The sequence below is a fragment of the Copadichromis virginalis genome, linkage group LG11 (genome assembly GCF_057382275.1).
Source record: "Copadichromis virginalis isolate Kocher_CV1m ecotype Utaka linkage group LG11, C_Virginalis_male_GT1.1, whole genome shotgun sequence".
NCBI classification, from domain to species: domain Eukaryota; kingdom Metazoa; phylum Chordata; class Actinopteri; order Cichliformes; family Cichlidae; genus Copadichromis; species Copadichromis virginalis.
In genome coordinates, this window is record NC_140628.1 from 39,975,147 (window position 1) to 39,999,146 (window position 24,000).

The 24,000-nt window shown below is 49.3% G+C and overlaps 3 protein-coding genes across 3 annotated transcripts in view; 2 read left to right on the forward strand and 1 right to left on the reverse strand.

Moving 5' to 3' along the window:
- Positions 1-1,043, forward strand: part of col6a4a (collagen, type VI, alpha 4a) — a 65,376-nt gene extending 64,333 nt beyond the window's left edge. Inside the window, 1 exon segment of the mRNA XM_085472501.1 lies at positions 27-1,043. Within this exon segment, the coding sequence (XP_085328627.1) occupies positions 27-202 (176 nt within the window). The 3' untranslated portion in view covers positions 203-1,043.
- Positions 835-14,269, reverse strand: pik3r4 (phosphoinositide-3-kinase, regulatory subunit 4). Its single transcript, XM_085472500.1, has 21 exons — positions 13,934-14,269; positions 11,812-12,546; positions 11,568-11,701; positions 10,604-10,814; positions 10,126-10,518; positions 9,918-10,052; positions 9,616-9,837; positions 8,863-9,036; positions 8,620-8,765; positions 8,341-8,544; positions 7,211-7,412; positions 5,069-5,160; positions 4,433-4,655; positions 4,188-4,353; positions 3,946-4,110; positions 3,644-3,855; positions 3,403-3,534; positions 3,214-3,314; positions 3,044-3,132; positions 2,431-2,551; positions 835-2,351 (listed from the first exon to the last, which is right to left on the reverse strand). The coding sequence occupies exons 2-21, from the start codon at positions 12,527-12,529 to the stop codon at positions 2,181-2,183; spliced, it is 4,011 nt and encodes a 1,336-aa protein (XP_085328626.1). The 5' UTR covers positions 12,530-12,546; positions 13,934-14,269; the 3' UTR covers positions 835-2,180.
- Positions 14,270-19,369: 5,100 nt separating this feature from the next.
- atp2c1 (ATPase secretory pathway Ca2+ transporting 1) overlaps positions 19,370-24,000 on the forward strand; it is a 28,825-nt gene continuing 24,194 nt past the window's right edge. The window contains exon 1 of the mRNA XM_085472502.1: positions 19,370-19,483. Within this exon, the coding sequence (XP_085328628.1) occupies positions 19,460-19,483 (24 nt within the window). The 5' untranslated portion in view covers positions 19,370-19,459. The remainder of the gene's footprint in view (positions 19,484-24,000) is intronic.

The following is a 24,000-nucleotide window of genomic DNA, read 5'->3' on the forward strand; positions in this document are numbered from 1 at the left end:
AATATCCGTCTCCTGTTGTCCTCCAGATTCCTGTATCCTCCCTCAGGACCAGGGCAGCTGCGACAACTACACGATGATGTGGTTCTTTGACGCCGCACAGAAGGAGTGCGCTCGCTTCTGGTACGGCGGCTGCGGCGGCAACAAGAACCGCTTCCTGACGCAGGAGGAGTGTCAGAGCCTGTGTGGGACGAAGATCAGATGAGGAGGACGAGAGCGTCACGGCTGAACACGCATAAGGAAACCTGCCGAGGCCACTCAATGAATTAGTCACAGCATTTACCCGCCCTCCCCCGCCGCCATCAGAGAAACTGCTCGAACGCTTTCAGTCATCTGTCGCCTGCTTTTTGTTTGTTTACACGCATGTTCGATTTAAAGAGGCCCAGAAAGGTCACAGGAACGATCGCCTAAGTCTCAGTCCCAGCAGGTGTGACCTGTAACAGCTGCTCATCGCACTGGTTTGTCCTCGTCCACATTAGGAAACATAAAAAAGTGAGACATACAAATTCGGGACTTGCTGTTTGTACAGTTAGCCTCAGTCAAAGAGGCCACGCCCCCTGTAACACAAACTTTAAAACAGGCTGGAAAGGTTTAACGTGCGATTCTATGGCGACTCACTCACTGCTGCCTCTGCTGGGCACAGGAGAGATTGCAGGTTGGTGCTCAGTTCTCAGAGATGCACGGTGCTGTATCATAATCCAGCTCACAGGAAACGTGAACGTTACTGTGACCTTTCAGGGCCTCCGTAGTTTTCCCTCCAGAGCACATCCCGTTATCCTCACAGACCCCGCCCACGCTCCTTTCTCTCCAGTCAGGTGCTACTTTTTATAAATCAGGTGGAGGCTGATGTGAGAACAAGGTTAAGACTTGAGAGAAGTTAATGTGTTGATGTGTAATTTTCCATGAACCTGAAGCAGCCTTAAAAACACAGGTAGAAGTGAAGCGTGTACAGTATCGCTCCCACAGACGGGACTGTGTGGACTCCATGTAACTGCAGCTTTCACACGTCAACGATGGTTTAAGAAAATAAAATGATCTCAAGTGTCCGTCTGACTTCCTCTTTGTGACCAATCAGGAAACAGCCACGGTCTCTGATCACGTGGTCTGTGTGTGTGTGTGTGTGTGTGTGTGTCTGTCTGTGTGTGTGTGTGTGTGTGTCTGTGTGTGTGTCTGTGTGTGTGTGTGCGCGAGAGAGAAACTTTATTTAAAACTGTAAAAAAATGAAGAAAGACGTCTAAATGCACCTATGCAGGACATACACACAGATTCTCGTCTTCATATCTTAGTCGGGACATGTAATTGACATAATGCTAACTATAAGCCTGACACTAAAACCACACTGTGAGTCTAAATAACACCTTCGATGTGGCACTTTGGTCCCCACAAAGACGTCTGGACAGGTGCACGTGCACACAGAGTTCTCAGGTCTCACTCAGTTTGCTTCAGACCGTAAAGCATCGTTTCATACATGGTTTTATTTTCACACACACAGATTCTGCTGGTTTGTGGAGCTCTGACAGTGTTCGATGCTTCTGAGCAGCGTTCAGGTGAATCATCACAACGAGACAGGAAGTTTACCTCAGGTGACTAATCTGTGCTCCTGATGTACGCAGTCCTTTTGTTAATAAAGCACTTTCAAATGAAGCCAGAAGAACGTCACACGGGCTCAACAGCAGTTCCCAAGTTGTGGATGGGGACCCCTGGTGGGCTCTGCAGGAACAACGTGGAGCTCAGCTGGAGGCGTCGCTGACGCTCCGATTTAAAGAAGCTGAATTACACCTGCACATGGAAAACTGAACTAAAGATGAATCAAAACAAGACTACATGTCCCATAATGCAACTCAACAGATTTACTTCCCTAAATCATCAGCGCAGCTATCAATCGTGGTTCTAAAAATCAGGTTTCCTTCGTATCCAGGCAACAAGACTTCAGAGTGAAAAATGGCGTGTTCATCCGGCAGGAGCGAGATCAGCTGCACACCTGCACTTCCTGTCACCTGACACTGACGGACATGAAAAGCACAAACTAGTCGTCAGGGCTCAGAGTCTACAGCAGAGCATTTCACTTCCTGTTTGAACCACGTCTCGTGATGATGATGTAACCGTGTTCATGGGGAACAGGAGCGTGTGTCCATAAACACACGCCTCCCTGCGTGCGTGTGCTGTGATGTCATCGGGGGCCCTCATTTCCAGACTTTGACGATGCCGTCTCTGGACGAGGTGACAATGAAGCCCTGCGTGGTCTGGAAGGTGGCGATGTCCGTGATGATGTCGTGGTGACCTAAGGGGAGGGACTCCGGGCCGCGGCGGGGCGAGTCCTCCACCACGCCGCTTTTCTGTTTGCTGTGGATCTCCTGCAGAGACGGCAGTGTTCAAAGGTGAAAGCAGGAAGAGTGTGTGCGTGTGTGCATGTGCGTGCGTGCATGTGCATACCTGTACGACCTCGGTCCCTTCGATGATCTTGCGGCTGTAGAGGACAGACGGGCAGTGCAGCGAGTCGTTGGCTCCGCCCGCCACAATGTACGACCTTTCCGGATACGCCAGGTCCCAGAACCTGAATGGAGGTCAGCAGAGGTCAACGGTCGCTCAGAGAAACTGTTAAACGAACAGAGCCGCGAGCTCGTCCTGCTGCCATGTTTGATGTTCTGTGGGCCACAGAGCGGCGCTTACACCTGAGCGTCAGCTGACCCGATGACCCAGCGGTGTCAGCTGCACAGCTACGACATCATCTCTCCATGACTACGACTTCCTGCCAGGACGGAGCTTTGTAACTGTGGAGGGTGAAATACAACCCAGCCAGAACCAGAACTTCCTGTTGAGCTTCACTGAGTGAGTCTGGCTAATCTTAGCTAATGTTAGCTTTCCTGCTAACACAGGTGAACGATGTGCTACCAGCTACAGCGAGCTAACCTCAGCCAACCAGTCTGTGTGAGCTGGGCACCGCTCGCTCGGCGACGTCAGCGATCCGTGGACTCCACCTGTGAGCTAACGATGCAGAGAACTGTGAGGTGGAGTGTTTGTGTGGATGTTTCTCTGTGGGTCACACCTGATCCTCATGTCAGAGCCGGCTGTGAGCAGCAGAGGGTTCCCGTCAGCAGGACTGCAGTAGATCCCGTTAATGCTGTGTGGGGACGGCTGCAGACACACAAACACACACCTCAGTGACTTACACACACACACGCGCGCGCACACACACACGCGCGCACACACACTCACCTGCATCTCAGAGAGTGGGGGTGCCGAGCTCGCCCACAGGGTGAATTTGCGGTCTCCGGTCTCCATGTCCCACATGGACACCTCATTGTTCCCCTGCACAGCTGCAGACACACACACACACACACACACACACACTTATGACTCTGTGGAGACTTTAACAGAAACGAACTCTGAGGCGACTCAGCTGACCTGCGATGACAGACGACTGGTAGAGCGGGTGCATCAGCAGCCGTCTGATTCGTGCTCGGGCAGGGTGGGAGTGGTTTGAGATGGGCAGCTGGAACCGCATATCCCAGCAGGCCATGGTGCCGCTGCTCGTACCTGCAGGAAACACAGAGACGTGAATGTTTCGTGCGACACCTGGACGCACGTCTTTGTTAAAACCGTTTTGCCGCCACCACAAACAGATTTCATGTGAGGACACACGGACCGAGGCAGAGCCAGCACTGGTGCATGTCCACGGCAAAGGACGTGATGAGTCCGAGGCGGAGGTCGTGGCGCAGCGTCCAGGCGTTGGAGTTGGAGCGGAGGTCCCAGCCGACCAGCGAGCCATTGACGGTGGCGTACGCCAGCACCGACTGGGCGCCGGAGTTGAAGTGGTGGATGTCGACCGTGCAGCCGTCCTCCTGCAGGTCCAGAGACCTGAAAGAGCACAGACCGACTTCCTGTCAGATATCCTGGTGCTCATCTCAAACACGGCTATCTTGAACTGTGTCGTCGGGTTTCTGTTACCTGCTCTGGAACGGCTGCACTTTGGGGGATTTTGGCGGTTTGTTGGCTTCGACGGCGAGCAGCTGGATGGATCCATTATCCGAGGCCACGGCTAAATAGTGCGAGCCCTGACAGAAGGTCAGCGTCTTCACGTGGCCGCCGATGCGAGAGTACGTCAACACAGACCTGCGGAGACACGGTGAGGGTGAGTGACTCCGCGGCGCCGCTTCTGCATGCGGGGCAGGCACACCTGAGGGCCTCACCTGGTGGTCGTGGTCTTTCCCTCCATCTTCTGGCTGTCCCACACTTTGACAGTACCGTCGTTGGAAGCCGTGGCGAAGATGGAGTGCTCGTCGGAGACTCGGATGCGGTTCACGGCAGCTTTGTGTTCGTGCAGGTGGGCGACCAGCAGGCCTTTCGGGTGCCACCCTGAAACAGTCACAGCTGTGTGAGGTGTGAGCTCTCCCGCGCCCCGCCCGAGGTCCGCTGCGAGTGCGGTGGCGCTTACCTGGAGGAGGAGGTCGGCTCTCCCACTCAGCGCTCTCCATCATCTGCTTGGCCATGCGCTCAGCACTGCACTGCTCCCTCTTCTGCTGCACCAGCTGCTGAAGCTCGGCCTTGCACGTGTTGAGGCGTCGCTGATAGGCGGGGCCGCTTGCCACCGACTGCAGCACGGGCACCGCCAGAGCCGCGGTGCTCTTCCTGATCTGACTCCCCGGCCCGTCGGCGGCCTGCGAACAGGACCCAAACCCAAGTTTAGCGACTGAAAGGAACCAGAACCACAGAATTATCTCCCATCATGCCCCGGGGCGCGCGAAAGGAAGGCGTGAAACCTTAGTCGAGCAGGTTTCCTCCCACTGAAGATGAAATCTAACGATGGTTCCTCCTCCACAGCACTGACACACAATTACGTTAGAATATGATGACGACACAGCTGCAGGTGTGATGAAGAACCCAGAAAGTTTACCCACAATGCATTGTTTTGAGTGTTGTCTGGTGAGCAGTCAAACTACAAATGTCCCTGATGCTTTTAGACCCGCCCCTCTGTACCTGCAGCCTCTAAACTCTGAGAATAGTCGTGCACATCTGCTCTCAGACTAAATGGGACCCGGCACAGCAGCGTACGAATGTCGGGTGGCGTTACCGTGGCGGGCTGGCTGGAGGGCGGCTCCTGAGATCCAAACATGCTCTTCCACTCCTCGTTCATGGTGGAGTCCTGCTTGGTGTGCTTCCTGGCTGTGGGACAGACATGCAAACAGGACGTTAACCACGAGCTCAGATGAAGCAGCTTCCACAATCGGTGAAACTAAATCCGAGGAGAAGGCGAAACAAATGTCACACAAAGAAAGTGTGACGAGCACATGAAGTTCGAATAATTCTTCATGTGCTCGTCGAGATGAGATACTTTTATTTTGGAGGGCTTTGATTAGATGCAGTGAATCTGTCGGCCGCTCTCTGATCACAAAGCCAAAGTGATTAATGAGACAGACCAGAGAGCGTCTTTCTTCAACAATCTGCTGCTCTCACATGTGTGGCTGCAGATGGAGCCGATTACTGTGGCGGAATTACACAAAAACATCTGGAACAGGATTGTTTCAAAGCAGCGGGACCTTTTACATACCCCACAAGAGACATCACAACAGACACATGGAAACACTCGACAAAACAATAAGCATCAGAGCTGAAACCCTGCAGTTCCCCTAACGTCCAGCAGAGGCAGCAGTGGGTTGTGTTTACGGCCTGATCAGCAGACCAGCTGCAGGAACAGGAAAGTGCAATGAAGCACAAACAAAACAACAACACTGAAGTTCAGTTCAGTTTCATGTCACTCAGCTGTGAAACTGTAAAAAATGTGGGAGGAGCTTACCCGCCTCTAAGACCAGGGCTGGGTTTTGAATATCGATGTTCTGATTAAAATCGATTCTGGCTTGGATAACGTGATATCGATTCATTAAAATCCTGAATAGATTTTTAAATATAAATTTATTTTGCCCGAAACGCCAGAATCTCAAGTTCAATCTCACAAATTTTCAACAACCACCAAAACAGTGAATGAGAGCAGGAACAGACTTCTGCACAAAGACGTAAACACACAGCGCCGACGCATCAGAATCAGTGAGACGTCGCCTTTCTCACCCGACGGCACGGACACGGTCGGGGCTGAAAGCCGACAGCTCGCTGATTCCAATGTGTCGGCGGGTCGAGCTTTGTGTTTACACCCTTTTTGCACCGATTCTGAAGCTGTTAGTTTGATGTCTCTCCAAACATTATTGACCGAACCAGCAGCAAAAGAAGATCCAAACTACGCTTCACATAAACATCGTCATGGACTCACTCTGACTTTTGCTGTTTTGCTTCCACCAGGATAAAATCACACTTCATGCACAGCTCTCTCTCTCTCTCTCTCAGCAACAGTTTCCCGTCTGAATCTCTGTTTTCTGCATTTTTCGCTTGTTTATTACACACAAGTCTACAGCTGTTTACAGCCTGTCAGCTGCTGGTTTTTTACATTTAACTGCCTTCCGAGCAGAAAGCCTCACCTCTGTTCAGACTGAAGACATTTAGACTTCAGTGATTGCTCAGCTGTGATCGAACCTCTGTGACTCTGCTTCACTTCAGCAGCATCAGGTTGCTTCAGTCTTTGATCGACTGCAGAAGAGTTTGAAGCTTCTCTGCTATAAAAAGCCAGAACAGGAGAACCTGCTTCATGTTTTATCCTCAGTTACTTTGACACAAAGACGTCTGCGGTGATGCTCACACCTCTGATGGAGCCTCACAGCGTCAGCTTTGTCTTATACATGGATACGTGCTGATAAACGATCAGAGTTATAACATTTTTGGCTGTCTGAGGCAAAATGTCCCCGATTCAAATCGAATCAGGACCTTGTGGATCAGAATGGATTCTTCGATACCCAGCCCTACCTAAGACCGACTCAGCTTAACCACAGCGAAGCCTCACAGTGTCGAACATTGGCTGTGGTGCCGCGGACACGCTCCACGACGAAAACTCTAAAGCTCCTCGATTTAACATGGCCCAGGCGTGCAGTGTAGAGTGACCCCATACCAAGTTGATCCAATAAATCCCGAGGAGGAGTCTGCAAAAGTGTGACACCTGGAAATGGTCGAATCCGCACCAGAAGGGCATTTTTAATTAAAAATGGCCGACTTCCTGCAGGTTTGGGACGTGGGTCCGGTGGATTTTTTGGTCCATGTTAGCACGTTACAACTGTGTACCAACTTTCATATGTGTATGTGAAACTCGCTGTGTGGATGGGATGTGGGTTACCTCGCTTGTCCTCGCCCTCGGCTTTGGGTTTGATCAGGTCCACTTGGCGGCCGGTGATGCCGAGCGTGGCCAGGTCGATGACGCCGGTCTGGCCCGCCTCCCCCGCGTGGCTCTGCTCGCCCATGTTGGCTTTGGCCTTGTTGGATTTCAGCATGAAGTCTTTGAGCGCCAGCAGCTTGTCCTCCTCGGCCTCGGTCATGCCCTGAGAACAGAGTCCGCACGGCGGTGATCATTTGCTGTCAACAAGTCGTGTGAATAAAATGAGGTGGGAGGAGTTAAAGCACATCGTCTCCCTCCACTCGTCTCTGCTGTGAGCAGAAAGGCTCATTCACTTATTATGAAGGTGGAAACGATCAGTCAGGCTGTAAGCGTGTTCATTTTAACACGGGAGTCTATGGGGACTGAGTCGCTGCTGCCTCTGCTGGACGCCAGAGGAACTGATCATGATCACGCAGGAGGAGCTCTGAGACTCAGCAGACTTATCCTTATCTACACTCCTCACACTGACGAGGTGATAAACCTCTGGATTCCTCAGTTTGAACTTCTGCCGTCCACATGATTAATCATCATCTCTGTTTCCTCCTTTCCAGTAACAGGAACTGATCAGAGGCGAAATGTGTTTAACTGTGTCGAGAAGGTCGACCACATCCAGTCAGGAACAAACACCGACAGCCGCAGAAGAATTTAGCTTTCAAATCAGCTGGACAAACAAATCCTTTATCTTCAGAGAAACCACGACATGAAAAGCCTCGGCCTCATGTCAGTGAAGAACGTGCAGGTTTCATGCATGAAGCTGAGCGAGGGCGGAGCCGTGCAGGAGGCTAAACGCTGCTCGTCGTTTTCTTGTTGCTAAATGTGTTTAATTCATTAACCTGTCAGATCTCGTGCTGGCCTCTCACTGAGCATGCTCGTGATAGATTGTATAAAGTGACTAAAAGCATGCAATTAAAATGTGAGTGCAGATTTGTGTGTGTGTAAACAACAGGCTAAAAGCTGTGTGTTGCTGCCCCCTTGTGACTGCAGCCAGCATTGCTGCAGAGAAACATCATGGCGCAGCAAGCACAGCCTGCAGTTCCTGTAGCATCCAGCAGAGGCAGCAGTGAGGCGGAGCCCATAAAACGTGTTCTCACCTGTGAGAGCAGCTTCTTGAGGAGCTGGGCGATGGCCGGGTCATCGGGCGTGGGGCATTCTGGGATGGTGCCCGCGCGCTTCTTCTGGCGCAGCAGCAGGTGTCTGAAGAGCGTGGCGATGTCTTTGGAGCGCAGGGCGTAGTCGAAGATGGAGCGACTCACGGGCTCCTTCAGGACACTGAGCAGAACAAGCTCCTTATCGATCTGCGGGGAGATGAAGACGGATGAAGTGAGGACGACGCAGGAGGCGCGAGCGTTACGACGGTGGCGCGGACTCACCTGGATGATGGGCTGGGTGATGAAGGGGTTGAGGTGGGGCATCAGCTTGCAGTAGACGTCGGCGACGTTGAGGTGCTGTGCGACTACAGTGATGAAGCCCACGGCGCCGTAACGGATCCACAGGTTGGGGTGACACAGGAACGGAGCTATGGCAGGCGGAGACAGACCGGGTTAGTGACATCACGTCCACGGCTAAAACACGCGAAAGCCGCTGGAGGGAAACAGCTCCTGAGACTCGCTTACCGATGTCGCCGACGAACTCGTAGAGGTGCGGTTTCTGCAGCAGACCCAGCTGGCACATGCAGGTGAGCGCGTTCAGGGCTTTGTAGATGACGAACTCCTCGGTGTCGCTCAGACCCTGCTGCAGCAGCGGCTTCAGGATGGACGAACTCTGCCAGCCGACGTACGCCGCCACGCCTGCAGGCACACACAGGGAGAGAGAGCGTTTATTTCCTGCTTTATTTTGTATTCATCAGTTTCACTTCCTCCCCCTGTTAGTTGTTTGCCCCGCCCTCTTTAGCATCACCTTCTCTTCCACGTCCTTACATTTACATTCAAAGATGTCTTTATGACCTCGGATCATGAGTTAATGTTTATGCTCTCCTTTGTTTGTTTGTTTGTGTTTTTCCGGAGAACTTGAAGCTTTTGACTCCTCAGAATTGAAAAACTGATTGGACTTCTATGGCGATGTCACCGAGTCTACATCAGTTCAACGAGGCAGAGAAGCAGAAACGCGCACAGGTATCCTAAACGATCTGTCTCAGCGGCTGAGAATATTACTCTTCCAGCCAGAAGATGTTTGTGGCGTCGAGACTGAGGAGCTTCTACGTCTGCTTCACTCCAGCCTCCAAACACTGGCCTCTAAAGCCTGTAAACTGTGATGGAAGAGAACTATACTCGTCTTTAGCTGCTGCTGGTAGCTAACCTCACAGCACACCAGCTGCAGTTCCCGCTTCTGACCACAGAGGGCGCTGCTGTTAAGTTTGGCGCGCTTACCCACGATGCTGTCGAAGAAGGCGCCCCGCAGGTGCCAGTCGTTCTTGTCGTTGAGGAAGGTGATCATGTGGGACAGCAGGACGTCATTGGCTTTCTGCCGGCCGAAGAAGACGCACAGGCACGTGATGCCGTTCTCCATCAGCGACTGCTTGACGATGTTCTCCGAGTCGCTGAGCAGCGTCACCACCTTCTGCTGCACCATCTCGTGCAGCGCTTGCAGCTCTGCACAGCACACATACAGCGAGCTCGTCACATGGACGCACAGCGACGCATTTATAAACAGCACCGAGGGCGGGGCATACCTGAGTCGTAGTTTTCGTTGGGGTGGAGCGCTTCCTCCGCGTCCTCGCTGCTCAGGTCCTGCTCCGTGTTCACGTTGTTTTCCTGGACCAGCTCCAGGAAGCGCAGTGCGCTCTCGGCCAGGTGGGCGATGTTTTCTGAGAGGACAAAGAAGGTGTCAACGATCTAAACCTGCGCGGCGTGCGTCTGCGGCGTTTCTGAGTCACTGACCTGCGTACGCCAGCCTGACGATGGTAGCATCGTCCTGGGCGAGATGGGCAATGCCCGGCAGGATGTACTCGGGGTAGATGTTCACATCGTTCCTCGGGACCTCCTTCACCAGCGCCAGAACCTTGGCCAGCGTCCGCACGGCCTGGGCGCGCACGCGGGGCATGGGGTCGTTGCAGAAGTGCAGCAGGTACGGCGTGATGCGGTCCAGCAGGACGTCCACGCTGAGCCGGGGGGCCAGGTGGAGGACGAGCTCCAGCGCGGCGAGCTTGGAGTCGCAGCAGTGCAGCGTCTGGAGGCAGGAAGTGATGACGGAGACGAGCACGACGAGGCCCTGCTCCTCACGGGAGCTCGTCACGCCATCGCTGCCATCCTGGGGCGAAGAGGAGGCGGAGCCTGAGGGGAAACAAACAACAACAGTCAGGTTTCGGCAGCAGCAGACTTTCACCCTCTCCAAGTTTCACCCTCAAAGACGCGTGACCTCCGTGCAGGTTGTGCAGGATGTTGTCGAGGTCTTTGCGGATGATGAGCACGCGCTCGTCCGCCGACTGGAACGTCTCTTTGGCGAACTGCGCCATGTACGGCTGCAGGAAGGTGTAGAAGATGTCCGGGAACGCTTTGCCTCGCTGCTGCTTCAGATACTCCTCTGCCGTCAGCCGCTTCTCGGGCTCCCGCTGCACCATCTGGGCCACCTGACAGGAAGCACACACACACACACCGGTAAAGACCTCGCTGTGGGCGCTGCACTCGCCGCCTTCAAAGTAAGACCAAGTAAGAGCTCCACACGACCTCAGCTCGACCGGGAAGTAAACGCTTCCATTTGATGAAACATTTATTTTTACTTTGTCAGGACTTGCCGCAGCGCTCAGACGCCGTTTCCTTCCTTAAGAGCGGTTCTTGTAACTTCCTGTTTGTTTTTGGCCAAACGTCTTTTTATTATAACACCGAAACATTTCAGAATATAACACACCTGCACCACATCCTGCTTCCAACACACACACACACACACACACACACACACACACACCCTGAGCCTGGTTCTGTTGGAGGTTTCTTCCTGTTCAAAGGGAGTTTTTCCTTCCCACTGTCTCCAAAGTGCTGCTCACAGGGGGTCATGTGATTGTTGGGCTTTTCTCTGTATGTAGGACTGTAGGGTCTATCTTACAATATAAAGCGCTTTGAGGCGACTGTTGTTGTGATTTCGCGCCGTGTAAATAAAGTTCAATTGAAAAAAGATTCCTGGCTCTTTCACCTGCCCAGGTTTTAAAGACTTTTCCTGTTGGTGGAAAATTCCACAAAAGGCAGCACCTCAGAGTTTTTTAATGCAAGTCCAGAATAACCTGATTGATCAAAGAGTGAGACTCTAACATTTGTCAGCCTGAAGTCACAACAGCTCATCTTCAGCTGCTCTGTGCTGAATTACCAGCCGGGTCATAAATCAGTACCAGCTCTCTGACGCTGCGGTCCTCGATCTTCATGAGGACCTGCTCCGTCTGGAAGTGTCCTTTACGATACGCCAGCAGCTGGGACAGATCGAAGAGCGGGACGCCCTCTGTGAACAGCTCAGCGATCACACAGCCTGAAAACACACACACACACACAGATGAGGTCTGGCGTTCCTCTGAGTGCAGAAGCACACAAACATTATCACCGGAAGTGTGATGGAAGCTTGCAGCAACGCCTCCGTACCTGCAGAGAAGATGTCCATGGCCTGCTTCAGCTCCCCTCGGCTCCTCTGGTTGTTGTTGGTCAGGTCCACCAGCGGCGTGTTCTGGTCGCTCTCCGTGGTAAACATGCTTCCATCTACGAACCTCTCGGGGGCGATGTAGCACGTCCTCCTCCTAGACGTGTCGAAGAAGTAGTTGAAGTCGGCGGGGTTGTCTTCGGGCAGGTAGGTGGGCTTGAAGCTGGCAAAGTCGGTGAGCAGCACCCAGTTCCAGCTGGTCACCATCACGTTCTCTGTCTTGATGTCCCCGTGACGCACGCCAGCCTTATGAGCCTGGTCGACGGCGTTGAGGATCTGGAAGGCGAGCCAGCGCTTCTCCACGTTGTTAAGGAACGGCCGCGTGCTGATGCGGTCGTACAGGTTGTCCCGAACGTACTGGCGGAACAAGATGGCGGCCTTCTCGGTGAGAGAGGTTTTCTGGAAAGGCAGGCAGTTCTGGCAGGAGTGCAGGCGAATCTTCAGCTCCTCCAGCTCCTGCTTGTGGCTCGTCAGCGGCAGCGACGGGTCCTGGATGGCGAAGACCTTCACCACCACCAGGCCCTCGCGATGTTTGGCCCGGGCCACCTTGAAGAAGCGCGTGCTGCCCAGGCTCTTATCGTACTCGTGATCGACGATGTCGGAGAAGTAGCTGTCCACGGACAGGATCTGAGAGGGGGCGATGCCCGCTAGCTGGTTCCCCATCGTGCCTCGAAGCTGCGCTGCAGAAAGACAAACAGAAGGAGAGGTGTACACGCACATAGTGAGTGAAGAAGAAACACCCAGTGCATCATGGGAATCCCCCAGCAGCCTACGTCTATTGCAGCATCACTAAGGGAGGATTCAGGGTCACCTGGTCCAGCACTAACTATATGCTTTAGCAAAAAGGAAAGTTTGAAGCCTAATCTTGAAAGTAGAGATAGTGTCTGTCTCCTGAATCCAAACTGGAAGCTGGTTCCACAGAAGAGGGGCCTGAAAACTGAAGGCTCTGCCTCCCATTCTACTTTTAAATACTCTAGGAACAACAAGTAGGCCTGCAGAGCGAGAGCCAAGTGCTCTAATAGGGTGATATGGTACTACAAGGTCATTAAGATAAGATGGGGCCTGATTATTTAAGACCTTGTATGTGAGGAGCAGGACTTTGAATTCTGGAGTTCTGAAGATCACAGAGCGCCTGTGTGGACATGTCTTTACTTCAGGGCCCAGCTCGGCTATGTCGTGTTTTCCGGGTTTCTTTCGTTGGCCTCCTGCTCCATATCAGCCTTTGGGGACGAGCTTTGCATGAAACGTGACTGATCCAGAAGCTGCTTAGGGGGAGAGTCTCTGCTGCCTTACTGAATAGAAGGTTTGAGAATGAAAAATGTGTTTGACCCTCGAGTATGTGCCTGCAAATATTTTTAGTTCTTGTAGGTTTTATTTGGAGGGTGTGGTCAGGGTCAAACAGGCTGTCAATCTGTAGTTTTCCATGTAAATATATCAGACGTCAGCTGTCGGTGTGATGTTGGGTTTCATTGTGCTGCTGTGGTGTTTAATGTCTCTGTGCAGGAGTCTCGGGCTCTGCTGCTCGGCGTCCATCCTCCCTCCTCTGTTTGCCATCTTTAAACCATGACGGTAGAAACACGAGCTACATCTGCTCATTTCCTACAGATTGTTGTGAGGACGACACGTATCTGCCCACGTTAAACTGTGACATCGCTAGGTAACGTGGGCAGGTATTAAACCGCCGACGGGCGAACAGGCGTGTAAACTGGAGTGTCCGTGGAGCTGATCGGTGGTGTGTGAGGAAAATGTCCGCTCGTTATTTACGTTACAGAAACACAGAGACACGAGACCAGGCGTTAGACTTTCTAATCTCTGTTTTTAATTACAAATAATTTCGCTGTAGTCTGGAAATAATGCGTGTATGCATTTGCACGAGCTGGAGATCTTTAATCTGGAAGATGTAAACGGATCCAACAAGTTAAGCTGGGACACCGGCCTGACCCAGAGGAACATCAGCTTCCAGAGCTCGGAGTGAAACCGGCTGTGAGACCACAAACACACTAAAACACTCGGAGGCTAACAGTTAGCATCTCTCTGAGGGAAGTACACGGTAAAAAGCAGACAAACCTGCAGCCGTTCGCTCTCACTGGACCACAGCTACTGCTGCTATTAGCTTCAGCGTGCTAGCAGCGCTAGCCGTAGCACTAATGCTAAAGGCTGCTAACGGGAACAGGCTTCAGGCTGATCCGCCAATCCGGGTCTTCATGTCGGCTCTCCTCCTGCCACCGCAGTACCGACCCACCGTGCTCAGATAACCGAGGATAAACAACAAACCAGCCGGACTCGCTCAGCTAATCGATCCGCTGTTTCCAGCTGTTATTGTGTTTCCGGGTTACAGCGGAACCGGAAGCATCCTTAAGCACTAACCGCGGTAGTTCCAAAGATCGTATAGCAGCGTGTGAGGCTCTCTGTCGATTCAATTATCCGTGTCGGCTCACTGACAGGTCTGCGCGGTGGAGCAGCGCGTTACTCACAGAGGTCCGGGGTCCGGGTCCAAGGTCCGGGGTTTGAATCCGGCTGGCTCTGTCTGTGCGGAGTTTCCGTGTTCTGCCTGTTCCTGTGGGTTCCTCCCACAGTCCAAACATACCTGTGAGGTTACCTGAGAGTCTTCTTATAATTATGTTTATTTATAAATGATGAAAAGGTGAGCAATAAAGTGTTGCTTTCAATCAGACATTTCCTAAATCATTGAGCCAGGTCATGACCTCCACCAAAACATCTCCCAGACCCTGTTTGTCGGATTTTTTTAAAAACTTTATTTATCACATTTTAGACATACAGTCAAGTAAAACAGGAATCACATAAAAGATGACATTGTGGTAGTACAATGAGGAACAGAGAGAGGGACAAGGACAGTGAGACAAAAGTGAGTACAAAAAATAAAATAAATTAAGGGGAACATAAATAAACAGAAATTTGCAAGAGCCAAAATCAAGTTAGCAGTTTCAATCGGTTACAGATGTTAACAGTCTTGAGAGCCTTCGTGTTTTTTGATGAGGAGATTGTCCTTATATATTGTGCAAGTTCCATTTTAATACAAGAAGTTCAGGCTTTCTGCCGAGGACTTTGCTTTTGTGTATATGAAATTTTGCCAAAAATAAAACCAAATTTATAAAGAAGAAAGCATCATTGTCCTTGTCTTTAAAAGTATAATAGCCAAAGATAACATCCTTATAGTATAGTTGAAGATTAGGGAGAACAGAGTCAGTAATAAACTTGTGGAAATCCTTCCAGAATTTACATGTAAATTTACTCACATGACCAAAACAGATGAGAAACTGTTTCAGGTTGCTCTTGACAGAAGGTACAATTTACATTTATTTCAGCCATAAATTTGGACAAATATTGTTTGGTAGGGTAAAACTTATGAATCACTTAAAGGAAATCTCTTTAATACCCTGTTTGTCGGATGTTTGGGTAACTGATTGAAAATGTGACGTCATTCAGGGGTAAAACCGCAAAGGATTCTGGGAACGAGTGGCAAGCGGTACTAGCGCGCGCAGGCTTTCACGTGAAAACAGTCACACAGCGATAAAAAGAAACACAAAGAATGTCAAGAAGCTGTTGTATTATTAACTGCAATAGCCGGTCGCATGACAGCCACGGGAAGCCGACGGGTAAAGAGATCGTTTGTTATCGGATTATGTCGTGGAAGAGAAATTGTTTAAGCCACGTTTCCGAGGTAACAAAGAGCCGACGGATGGCCTGGATTGCAGCTATTCAAAGAGCAAATATAACGTCCCAGAGCACTCCAGCTCACAGGTTAGCCTGCTCCAAGCATTCCCACAGAGGTCAGTCTGCTGTCATTTATCATAATTGTTGATGTAGGTTACAAATAAGTCTTAATTTGAATTGAATTCGTTGCTATGCTGCTTTGTTCACGGTGGCTTTGCAGGCTAATGTTTGTTGTGTTTTGTAGGAAAACCAGCCTACAAAATGCTGGGATGTGATCCAGGCTGGGCCCCTCCATCAGCCTGGGTCAGACCGAGTTTAAAGCTGCTACCACAGCCAGATCTGATCGGTGACGAGAGAGAGCGAGATCGAAACAGCCATGAAACGTCTGCATATATGTGTCGAAGGGTTGTACTGAAGCAAGTGATGAATAACTGTTTTCCAGTATGTTGTTTTCTTTTTGGGTTTTTTGCATTGTTGATTTGTTTTTCACCGAAGCAGCTAGTAAAGCAGGATGGAGTATCTTGTAAGATTCTATAATAGAATGAAACAATAATGCTGTGAGATGGAATCGTCCAAATCACCAAAGTAAACTGGAGCTGGGCTTGTTGCAGGATCTGAAGTTACTAAACATGTTGTGAGTGTGTGCACTCACACTTAGGACCATATAATAATAAATATGTGCGTGATGACAGTTGGGCAGCAGGCTGACATCCTTACTCCACTCTGTGCTCGTGCGGGTCTGACCCTTCCACCCCTTTGATTTGTTCCTCCTACTTTATGTTGCCTTTTCGTCACGTCTGTCTTCGTACGGAGCTGCAGAGTTCTCCGTCATTTTGTACAGAACTATTTTTGGGGCAAATAAAATGCAAGTAGGGATTAAAACTGAAGAATTAATGATTACCGGTGCTGGAAATACTAGCGCTTGATGCAGGGTTTTGATTTTGTTGCCACTCATACCCACAATGCAATGGACGAAAGTCACGTGGTCTGTCGATCTCTATATGTGAGAGTGAGTGAGTGAGAGAGCCATTATTCAGGGTTCCTTAGTGATTCATTAGCTGTTAATTAGTGGGTTATACAGACAGTAAATTGCCAGTTAAACCAGTCCTGTCTTAGAATAACCATTATGAACAATATTTATAGCAAGAATTAACTGTAATGTCCTATAAAATATTAAAATAATGAGTGCAGCTCACTGTCACACCCGGAGACAACTGGAAGCACTGTGAGGGTCATGTTTTTAGACTTCTTCAGTGCCTTTAATTCAGTCACCTGGAGTCACCTGACTGCGTGGACAGTCGGTTCCCTCACCAGCAGATCACAGAGGCTTCAGGACTGTGAGTCTGCACATCAACACCAGTAAGATGAAGGAGATGGTAGTCGACTTCTGGAGGAAACCACCACCCATCCACGGTTTGGACATCGAGGGTGGACAGGGACAAATACCTCCATGTTCAACTGAACAATAAGCTGGACTGGTCGGATAACGCTGACACTCGAGAACAGCCAAAGTCGCTCCATCTGCTGGCAGGCTGAGGCCTTTTGGGGTGTGTGGGACATCACTAACACTATCTTGTATGGGGGTTGTCTGCTGGGCAAACGGACAGGAAACAGCTTAATAGACTGTTAATGAGGGCCAGCTCTGTCCTGGACACTGCCCTAGATCCCATAGAGGAGGTGGGTGTATACAGGCCAACCCTCCCGATTATTCCGGGAGAAGCCAGAATTTCAGTGCCCCTCCCGAAAATCTCCTGATTTTCCACCCGGACAACAAAAAAAAACATATCCCAGAATTCATAGCGTGGCCCAGCCAATTCCAGTTTCCAACAATGGCGGCAGCTACTTTTAATTTAATTTTTAAGTTTTAATATTACTCGTTCTGAGTCGCAAAATAAACTTTTAGCATATTTTCAGGCGAGAATGTAGCTGCAAATATCTGAGCCAGCGATAACAGCGAACTCCCAGCGGTCTACTCAGGTTAAACATGATATATAAGTCACTTAGATAACTTAAACATGTTATTGTTTGATTTTTTTTCAGTGTTTTATTTGTTCCTGAGTAAATCGGTTTGGCTGAGATTAAAGTTATTAGATTAGATTCAATAAAACTTTATTAAAGGACCCGGCCCACTCAGACTCCTCGCTCAGGGTCCTCAGGTGGATGCAGCCTCTGAATTTGGACAGTTCCGGCGGGGGGACAGTAATAACGGTGACATTTAACTTCCCTGAAATAAATCATTTTAAATAAATAATGTCCATTATGTACAAATATAAAAACACATGTAATAATAAATTTAGCAATGAAATATAAGTATCAGCAATAGTTAGAATAGAATAGAATAGAATTCAACTTTATTGTCATTGCACATGCACAGGTACAGGGCAACGAAATGCAGTTTACATCCATCCAGAAGTGCTTTAGTGATATAGATATATTACAATATATATTAGCAATAGTATAGATATGTAAGTATATTACAGAAATGGGTCTATTATGTTATAATGTACACGGTATGAAGTATGTTGTGAATGTTCTATAACTATAAGTATGTACAGGCTGTAGTGAGTACAAGCTATGTGCAGGCTATGAACAGGATATAAATATGAAAAACTATACAGAATATGAAATAAATAACTTTACAGAATCTGAGATATACAGCTATACAGAAATGGGAACTATGCAAGTTGTAAACAGTTGTAGGGTTAAAGATTATTGAATGTACAGAATGATTATTTACACAGAGCTATACAGTAGTGCAGTTAAGATAAGTGAGGGTGTAGATAGTTTCTACAGAGGCTATATAAAGTGCTAGTGGTTGTGAGTGGTGGTTCAGTCCATGTTATTATTGTGTGTTTGAGGGTACAGTTGTCCATTGTGGGGGTGTGTATGTTCAGTCCATGAGTTTAACAATAGTTACAGGTAGTACTGATATCCGTTATAAGATAAATTATATAACATGACGTAGTAGTAAGGCAAGGCAAGGCAAGGCAAGTTTATTTGTACAGCACAATTCAACAACAAGGTGATTCAAAGTGCTTTACAGAGACATTAGAAACAAGAACAAATAAAAAGCATGATTTAAAATTGAATAAAACAAGCAAATAAACTAACTAACTAATTAACAAACAAACAAACAAACAAACAAACAACAGTATATAAAATAGTAGTAGTTGTAGTACTTGTAGTATTTGGTGGTAGTGAGTCATGTGCTGCAGCACACAGGATCTGTGTTTTGACCAGAGGAACTTTCTGGCACGGTGAGCTAAGTCATCTGAAACCTAACAGGAAGTGAGGTGACTGTGTATTCAAAATAAAAGCCAGCCAGTAGCGGCGTTATGGCTAACCTGTCTGCCCAGGTGGGTATGAAAAGCGCTTTTTCAAACACTGCCCTTAAAAAACAGCACTACTTCGCCATTAGTCAATTCTCATCTTACCTGTTTTATACTTAAAACCGTATAAAAACAAGTATACAACAGGCACACGCTGATGTGTAATACTTATGAAATAAGCAAATTCAGAAAATGCTTGAAAAATTGCAGCGCAGCTTCATTAGAATAAAAAATTAATTTATAATTAATAATAATAATTAATTAAGTTTCAGTGCAGGAGCTGGTGTAGCTGCTTTAGTCGATATATTTTTATTTGTATCTTTTATTTTGATATAATAAGTGGTTTAGGCCTCCCCGCTCCGCCTGTTTGCAGCCTCCGCGTTTATGATTTTATTTCGCTGCTGATGTTTACTTTTTATTGAAAGCAGTAACACCTCGGTTGTTGAAAGATCCGTCAGAGGACCGCCCATTTCCGCTGCCGGTCTTATTTTGAAAGGGTGTCCGGAAGCGCGGAGCAGAGCCCGTGAGTGCGGCATGGTGGACGCTCCTCTGTCGGAAGAAGACGCTCCGCTCCGGGATTTCACGGAAGATGCAGAAGAAACGGGAGCTGCTGGTAAGTTTTACAAATTTTCACTTTTCCGTCGTGATGGCGGCTCATAATGCCATTAAACCCACCTCCGAGCCCATGAATCAAATACGGTTCCCGCAATGAAACCCTCCGGAATTCAGTAACTGTCCGTAGCAGCTGACAGCAGCCCGGCGTCGGGTTTGTTTGCTTAGTTTGTCTCCGGGAGAGGAGCGCTGATAGCGTCTGTTAGCCTGTAGCTGTCACCGGGGAATCTGACGTAAGTTAGCCCCTTGGAGCTGACATGGCGGAGAATGAGACCCAGGCAGCGGCAGTCGGTGCTGTTGAGTTCGTCGTGAGTGTCCGAGGCTTCCAGCGGCCAGGTCCGCCGTCCCCGGGACACCGTGAGCTCACCGGCGGGGCAGCTAGCAGGCTAAGCCAGGCTAACACTGCGAGAGCTCCGCGCTCGTTATCAGAGTACAGGCGTGCCATGGCCGATTCAGGTTAGGCTTATTACGGAGATGGAATAAAATAACACGGGTCTTACTGTTAATAAATATACAGGTAAATAAAACCAAATGCCAGTACAATAAATTATTATATACATATAATAAACTATAATAATCCCAGAGCACAAACCTGGGTTATTTGTCGAGTATGGAAATATCAAAAACTTACGAAAATGTCATCCTGACAGGATGACTGTGGGTTATAATGTGTGTCTGTGTGCGGGGAATGACACCCAGACAGCGGCAGTTGAGTTCAAGTTAATGTGTAATAAAGTAAAATATTTTAATAACGTCAGAAAATAAAACCTCTCAGACCCTCGGGAAAAATAATTATGTCTGTTAAAGGCTATTAACAGTTATAAATAAGTAACATAATTTAATATCGCAGAGTCAATAAAAAAATATTTCAGGTCAAATAAAATAATGGAGCCTAAAAATGGCAGCGTGTTTATGTGACTGTAGTTATGAGGCTGCAGGAGAATACATGCATTAGCCTGATACAGCACCAGTAAATAATGAAGTAATAAAACAGCCGCCCCTCTGATCGTGTCTTCACCGTCTCTCTTGGTTCTTTGGAGTTATTGTGTTAATTTGCCTTTGCACATACCTGTCATACCCGCTAAAACATCCAGGCACACCTTTGATGCGTCAGGACACTGTAATGATGCTCCGCACCCAGCTGGTGGTGTGATTGCTTCCTTTGTTAGGATCTATTTTTATTATTTTTACTATAGAACCGGTCGCAACACCGGTTCTATAGTAAAAACCGTTCCGCCCACACAGCAGGAAAGCAAAACGTCCTCGGCTGGTGTGGTGTGAATAACTGACGTGATTGGTTAGATGGAAGTGTGGACCTTTGTGTCTGGTGACAAATCACTTTTTTGGTGACTTTAAAGGTTTTGTCTTTCTTGTGATTTTATACTTGAAAGATTTTTTTGATTTCCTCATGAATGTTTTTAATTCCCTGAGAATATTCACGATTGGCTCGCTCTGTAAATTTACTGCTTTCTTCTCAAAGAAAAGTCATGTGACGTCTGTGATTTAGACGGCTCTCTGTTCGTCCGCGTGTATTTTAAAACGTAGATTTGCTCTTTAAGATTTGTAACTTTTCTTCACTGATAATATTCAGAGCTTCAATATTTTTAACTCAAACCGCTGTTTTTGAAAAGTTTTGTAACAGTTCTCTTTTTGTGGTTCTGGTGTCGCTGACCAGCTGCGTGCGGACGGGCTGAGGCAGGTTCCGGTGAAGTTGAGCGCGGTCTTCATCAGTGCGGCGCAGCGCCGCGGTTCAGACCGGTCGTTTGGGTTTATCAATCCTGGAAAATCAATTTTGTGGCTGCTGCCGAAAGTGCAGTCAATACAGCGAGGTCACAGAAGGTGTGTGTGCGTGCATGTGTGTGTGTGCGTGTGCATGTGTGTGTGTTTGTGCGTGCATGTGTGCGTGTGCATGTGTGTGTGTGCGTGTATCAACAGTGACTTGTGAGTGTGTGCTAATCAGCTGTGAAAACTGATGTTTCAGGCTGAGGTTTGATGGAGTGCCTCCACCTGTCTTCAGTTATTAGATTGAAGCTGGAGCTCCACCCTGATGAAGGGCGGAGCTGTGTAAACTGATCTGAGTGATGTAGTTATTCGGAGGTCTTGCTCAGCTCCGATTGGCTCGTCTTTGTTGTAGAAGTGCTCGTGGTGCTGAGTCTGGAGGAAAACCGAGTGGTGCGTGAGCTCCATCACTGATAGCTTCACCTACAACCATTTACCCCACCAGCACCACCTGAGCCTTTGATTCAGCGGCTCACGAGAGCTTTTATTGGCTCATCTGTGAACAGGCGTCACTTTGTCTTATTTTCAGTGTTGGCTCCAGATAGAGTTGAAGCGAGCCTCTCGGTGGGGTCGCTGCTGTGACAGAGGTTCATTTACAGTTTCAGACTGATGCCGGTGATCAGCGTGGTGGGTGGAGGTGGGTGGAGGTGTGTTTGTTCTTCTGCCATGTTCGAACACGCTCAGTGCGACGCAGCGGCGCCATAGCAGCTTGATAATTAGACGGTAGCTGGGCCGTGAGGCGGCGTTCAGGATGGAAATCATAAACACTGAGGTCGTGTTAAGTGTACCTGCTCCTCGGTTACCACGGTAACCTGCACAGCCCGCGTCCTGTAAGCTTGGGTGCGTTGGGGTCGGCTGATGAACAGCAGGTTGTTGGTCCGTGTCAGGTAACATCCGCCCAGAGCTTCATAGTGCTGCCCCGCCCATCTACACCTGCAAACGTGAGCCGAGTGTCTGTAACTCGTTTTTAACTGAATGCTTTTAATAACAAATAAAGCTCGAGTGCAGAGCAGCCGACAGCATCTAAGTGGAAATAAAACCTTCCTGTAACAAAGTGTCAGCAGCAGCTCTGCGTGTTTGCTGGGATGAAACTGAAGGAGAGCGAGGACGAGGCTTCATGTGAACAAAGAGTTCAGACGTCAGACTCCAGAGTCTGTGAACGGGACTCCAGTGATTACAAAAACAGTCGATCAGGGTAAAATTCCCATTATTCCTTTGTGGTGGTGTCAGTGACGCAGCGCTGTGTACTTTCCCACGGTGCTTTTCCTCGGGTTGATCCTGGTGTCTGACAGGTTGACGCTGACGAGCAGCTAAACAAGAAGAGATAAATTCACCAGCAGCGTTCGCCGTCGTGGCGCTGGGCGAGAAACCTTAACTGATGGCGACTGTGACATCAGACATTTTATTAACGTTTCTGTTTCAGCAATCACATGACCGGAGTCGGTCAGAGCATTCGCAGCATTTCCTGTGACACTGAAGTGAAGTCAGTGTTTGTGGGTCAGGTGGTAGAGCGGGTCAGGGCAGCGGTCCCTAATCTTTGTTTCTCCTCGGACCGGCCTTCAAGGTGTCGCCGATAACTAAAATAAAACCTGTACTGGTACCAAAAAAAGGAAGATGACACGCAGGAAAAGACCCGGGGAGACCGGGGGACGGAGCTGGTCTAGGGTTCACCTGCAGCACGCCGGCTGACACTGGCCGAGGTCATCGGTCATTGCGGGCCTGCTGTGCTGCACTTTGCATTTGATTATACGCTCGGGATCAGTGCTGCCGTCCCGTTTCAAACGCGAGCGGACTCCATCCTGTGGATGTGAAACGAGACGCGTCTGATCTGTGAATGTTTTCAGCACACTTCGGTCCAGAAATAAACGCCCGTCCTCCTCTGTGGACAGACCTTCTTCTCTCTTTAATGAATTCAATCACGTCCTCGTCTGAAAGTCACCGCCGGCTGTCGGGTCCGACCTACTTTCTCTTTTTGCCCGTCATTAACTTAGAGGAAGCGATGCAGCGATGTGGAGCTCTGCTGATATTCCGCTGGAGTCCGTCGATCCTTCGGGAAGTGAAATGAGCACCAGCAGCCAGCGAGGCGTGCAGCTAACGGCCCGTTTGGCACCGAGCCGGCCGACATCCAGAGTTCAGCTCGGTGCTTTAACCAGATAAGAGAGGCCTGTGAAACATGAGCCCACACAAAGAGCAGGAAGTCTCAGATATTCTTCGCACACAAAACACACATTATGTCAGAAATAACAAGAAAAGACGTGAAACTGAAGGAGAGCAGGGAGGAGGTTTCATACCGAGGATAACAAAGGGTTAATACGTCGAACACGGAGGCTCCAGCCTCAGCGAGTGTTCTGTGAGCGGCCTGCAGTGATGATACAAACACGCAATCAGGATGAAATTCCTGTTATTCCTTTGTGTTCATGTCAGTGTGTGTGTGTCTGTGCTTTTCCTCGTGGTGATCCCGGTGTCCGATATACTGCTCGGTTACACTCCGTGGTCTGCATTTAAGTGTGTGTGTGCGTGCGTGCGTGTGCGTGTGTGTGTGCGTGTGTGTGCGTGTGTGTGCGTGTGCGTGCGTGCGTGCGTGTGCGTGTGTGTGTGCGTGTGTGCGTGTGCGCATGTGTGTGTGCGTGTGTGTGCGCGTGTGTGTGTGTGTGCGTGCGTGTGCGCGTGTGTGTGCGTGCGTGTGCGCGTGTGTGTGTGCGCATGTGTGTGTGCGTGTGCGCGTGTGTGTGCGTGTGC